The sequence below is a fragment of the Alligator sinensis genome, unplaced genomic scaffold (assembly GCF_000455745.1).
Source record: "Alligator sinensis unplaced genomic scaffold, ASM45574v1 scaffold607_1, whole genome shotgun sequence".
NCBI classification, from domain to species: domain Eukaryota; kingdom Metazoa; phylum Chordata; order Crocodylia; family Alligatoridae; genus Alligator; species Alligator sinensis.
This window is the reverse complement of record NW_005841935.1, coordinates 1,032,847-1,035,835: the sequence shown is the minus strand read 5'-3', so window position 1 is coordinate 1,035,835 and position 2,989 is coordinate 1,032,847. Positions and strand designations below refer to the sequence as shown.

General features: G+C 39.4%; 1 protein-coding gene across 1 annotated transcript in view; it reads left to right on the top strand.

The window, feature by feature from the left end:
- NCBP1 (nuclear cap binding protein subunit 1) overlaps nt 1–2,989 on the top strand; it is a 54,940-nt gene that overhangs the window by 13,570 nt on the left and 38,381 nt on the right. The window contains 2 exon segments of the mRNA XM_025199089.1: nt 1,194–1,301; nt 2,955–2,989. The exon segment at nt 2,955–2,989 is cut by the window's right edge and continues 7 nt beyond it. Coding sequence (XP_025054874.1) covers nt 1,194–1,301; nt 2,955–2,989 — 143 coding nt within the window.

The window sequence follows — 2,989 nt, the reverse complement described above, 5'->3', positions numbered from 1 at the left end:
CATTCCTTCCCTATAAAAGGTGTTGGGAGCACTTTAAAACTCATCAAACGAGCTTTAATTAAAGCACCCTTGCTGCCATTTTGAAGCACAGGAATGCTAATACACAAGATACAGAGGCTGGTTGGAACGTGCTAATTAGCACACTCCAGCAGACTCCATTAATTGAGTGCTCCAGTGTGCTGTAATTACAGTGCATCAGAGCAGCCTTCCTGCACATGTACAGGCACCCTAAAGTGCAGTCCTTTCCTGCCTTCTGCCTGATTTCAGACTAATATAGCTAACTGTTCTGAGTGATGGATTGTCTATTTAGCCCAAATTGCTTTGTCAATCTCAGTCTTTCTTAAACTGGAGAGCCTGCAGTTCTTTTTCAGATTAAAGCACATTGTTTTGGACTAGCCATCTAGAACAAGATAGATACTTGAGTCTCCTCCTTGGTTGCTCATCGATGCTGTGGAGACTTGAGTTTCTGTGATTTACACTGTTTAATCCTGAGATCAAAGGACCAAGTAGGTCTACAAAAAATCAATCCAATTGCTTCTAGCAGACTTCTGTCTATGCTGCTCTCTTTAAATTGCCAGTCTTTATAATATGAAGCACTTAATACATTACCAAGTGGAGAAATGCAGTTCTAGTTCCTTGGATGGCTGATGTCATTCAGTTCTCAGGTTAACATGGATTAGACAACTTTGTTAAAATATCGAGATCAAAGCACTCTCTTGGATCACCTGTATAAAAGCTTTCCGTTCTATAAATAAGTAGCCACAGGAGCCACCAAGTGTAAAAGACATAATTTTTGTTATGGTTTTTTGGTATACCAATGCAATTAAGTCTGCTTCCAGAGACTATTTTCTACTTTTAGCTACCTGGACTAGTTTTTGTTTTTTATTCCTGTGCGCCACCCCTCCCAACACCGCCCCTGCCTCCTGCCGCCCTGTCTCCTCCAACTTCCCTGACTCTAGCGCTCTCATGGAAAGAGTCCCTTAATAATGGGCGTGCCTGATCTGACCTGGAGCTGCCTGCCTGCTAATTGCCTTCCCTATGCTACTAGATGTGTTATCACTTTTTTTTGTTTTGTTGGTAGTTTGCATTAGTCGCTAAAATAGTGCTTATTTTCTCCTTGTTGCCCAGTTAGCAGTTGCAAAAAAATTAATGTTTTAAAAGTGAATAGTCAGAATTTTATTTTGCTCCAACAGGTTCGTTTTCTTTCTGATCTTGTGAATTGTCATGTAATAGCTGCACCTTCAATGGTAGCCATGTTTGAGAACTTTGTGAGTGTGACTCAAGAGGAGGATGTACCCCAGGTAAGCAAAAAGACCTTTCACTTTGCGGGTGACTGACTTTCACATGTGGATTTTTTTCTCAGCCAGACTGTACTGACCAATAATATGCCTGTGCTAAGTTGAGAGAGTACTTTTGGCTGTTTCCCAAATGGACTGTTCCTGCATATGGCTAGAAGGGTCTTGTAACAGTCAGAAGTTCTCTTACATATATATAATCTTCAGTTAGACAGCTCAGAGATTTTCTTTAAATTCCATTTTTTGGCATGTACATATTCCTTAATGAGTCTCTGCCAGATTTGATCTTTAAAATAACAAAATACATATCTAACAGAAAAGCAAGACTCTAAAATGTGGTACTTAGCTCTATGTGTTTTTTTTCTTGGTAATTCTCAAACTGAATATGACCCAACCTCTCAAGCGAAAAGCTTTTTTGAACTGTCAGCTCAGCAAACACACCACTGGGTCAGAGTTTGTGGTTGGGTTCTTCCACTTTTGTATGTTCATCGGTAAAAATATTCAAGACAGGTTAAGGTCTCGGTGGCACCTGTGCAACTCTACTGTGCTAAACATTTATCAGGTGCAACTGAAAGCTTGCAAATAATTCTGTTAATACCCTAGGTTGTAATTCAGTCCAGCCTTTTGGCTGCATTAAGCTTCACAGGACTAAAATGCAAACATGCTTTGTGAAAAATTGGCAGAAGTGTTTTTGCATACTCTCAAGAAGATGTCTTAAGACATCATTTTTAACCAGTATTCCTTCAAAGCATGGATGTCAGACTTGTTTGGCCCATGAAGTTTGTCTCAGGTTGGATCCAGACTGAGAGAGACTGGTGGGTTGAATGGCCTCAGGAAGCCTCAGGGATTAAGACAGCTATTGCTTGCCTACCACTGCTAAAACGTGTCCCCAATGGCACTCTAAACCATGGAATTTGGTGACTGGCCCTACCCCCTACTTTCCCTGCTGCTCTCTACCCTCTACTTTCCCTCCTGCCCTGCCAGGAGCCCTGCAAGTTAGATTAATCAGCTTTGTAGGCCAGATGTTTGATATCTCTGCTTTAAAGCATAGGCTATCTTTTGAAAATGGACTGTCAGCATTTATTTGGATCAAAATTTGATGGTTTAGGTACTCTTCATAAAAGAAAGACAAGACCAATGAAAATGTTAGGAACTATGTTTTATTTTTGTCTTAACCACAGTCTTCACAATTTCTTCCTGTAGTGGTTGAAGCAAAATAATCAAACAGCAGTCATTTTTATTCTATTGCTTCTAATCTAAAATTTTAGTAAGAGGTAAGACAAAGCCACAGATAATCAAGGAAATGCATGTAACAAAATCAAAGTTAAGTGATGCTTTCTGTGTGCAATGTTTTTAAATAACTGATGTGCGGCCAGCCTTGTTCCTTGTAAAATATATAATATTAAAAGCAAATCAAAAGATAAAGATTAAGGGCATATCTAAAGATCCACCCACTAGAACAGGCGAACACACTTTCAAATGTACAGATTCTTGATATATCTTGGAGTGGAGCTATACTTAGAGATATGAGAACAAAGTGGTGAATATTTTCTCTAATCCCAGGTGATTTCTACATTACACAGTGGAAGCTTCTCAAGTTTCATTGTTTAAGGTATAAAAATTGTACGTTGAGGTGCTTTTGATCTGTGTTTCTTGTAGGTGCGGAGTGATTGGTATGTGTATGCATTTCTGTC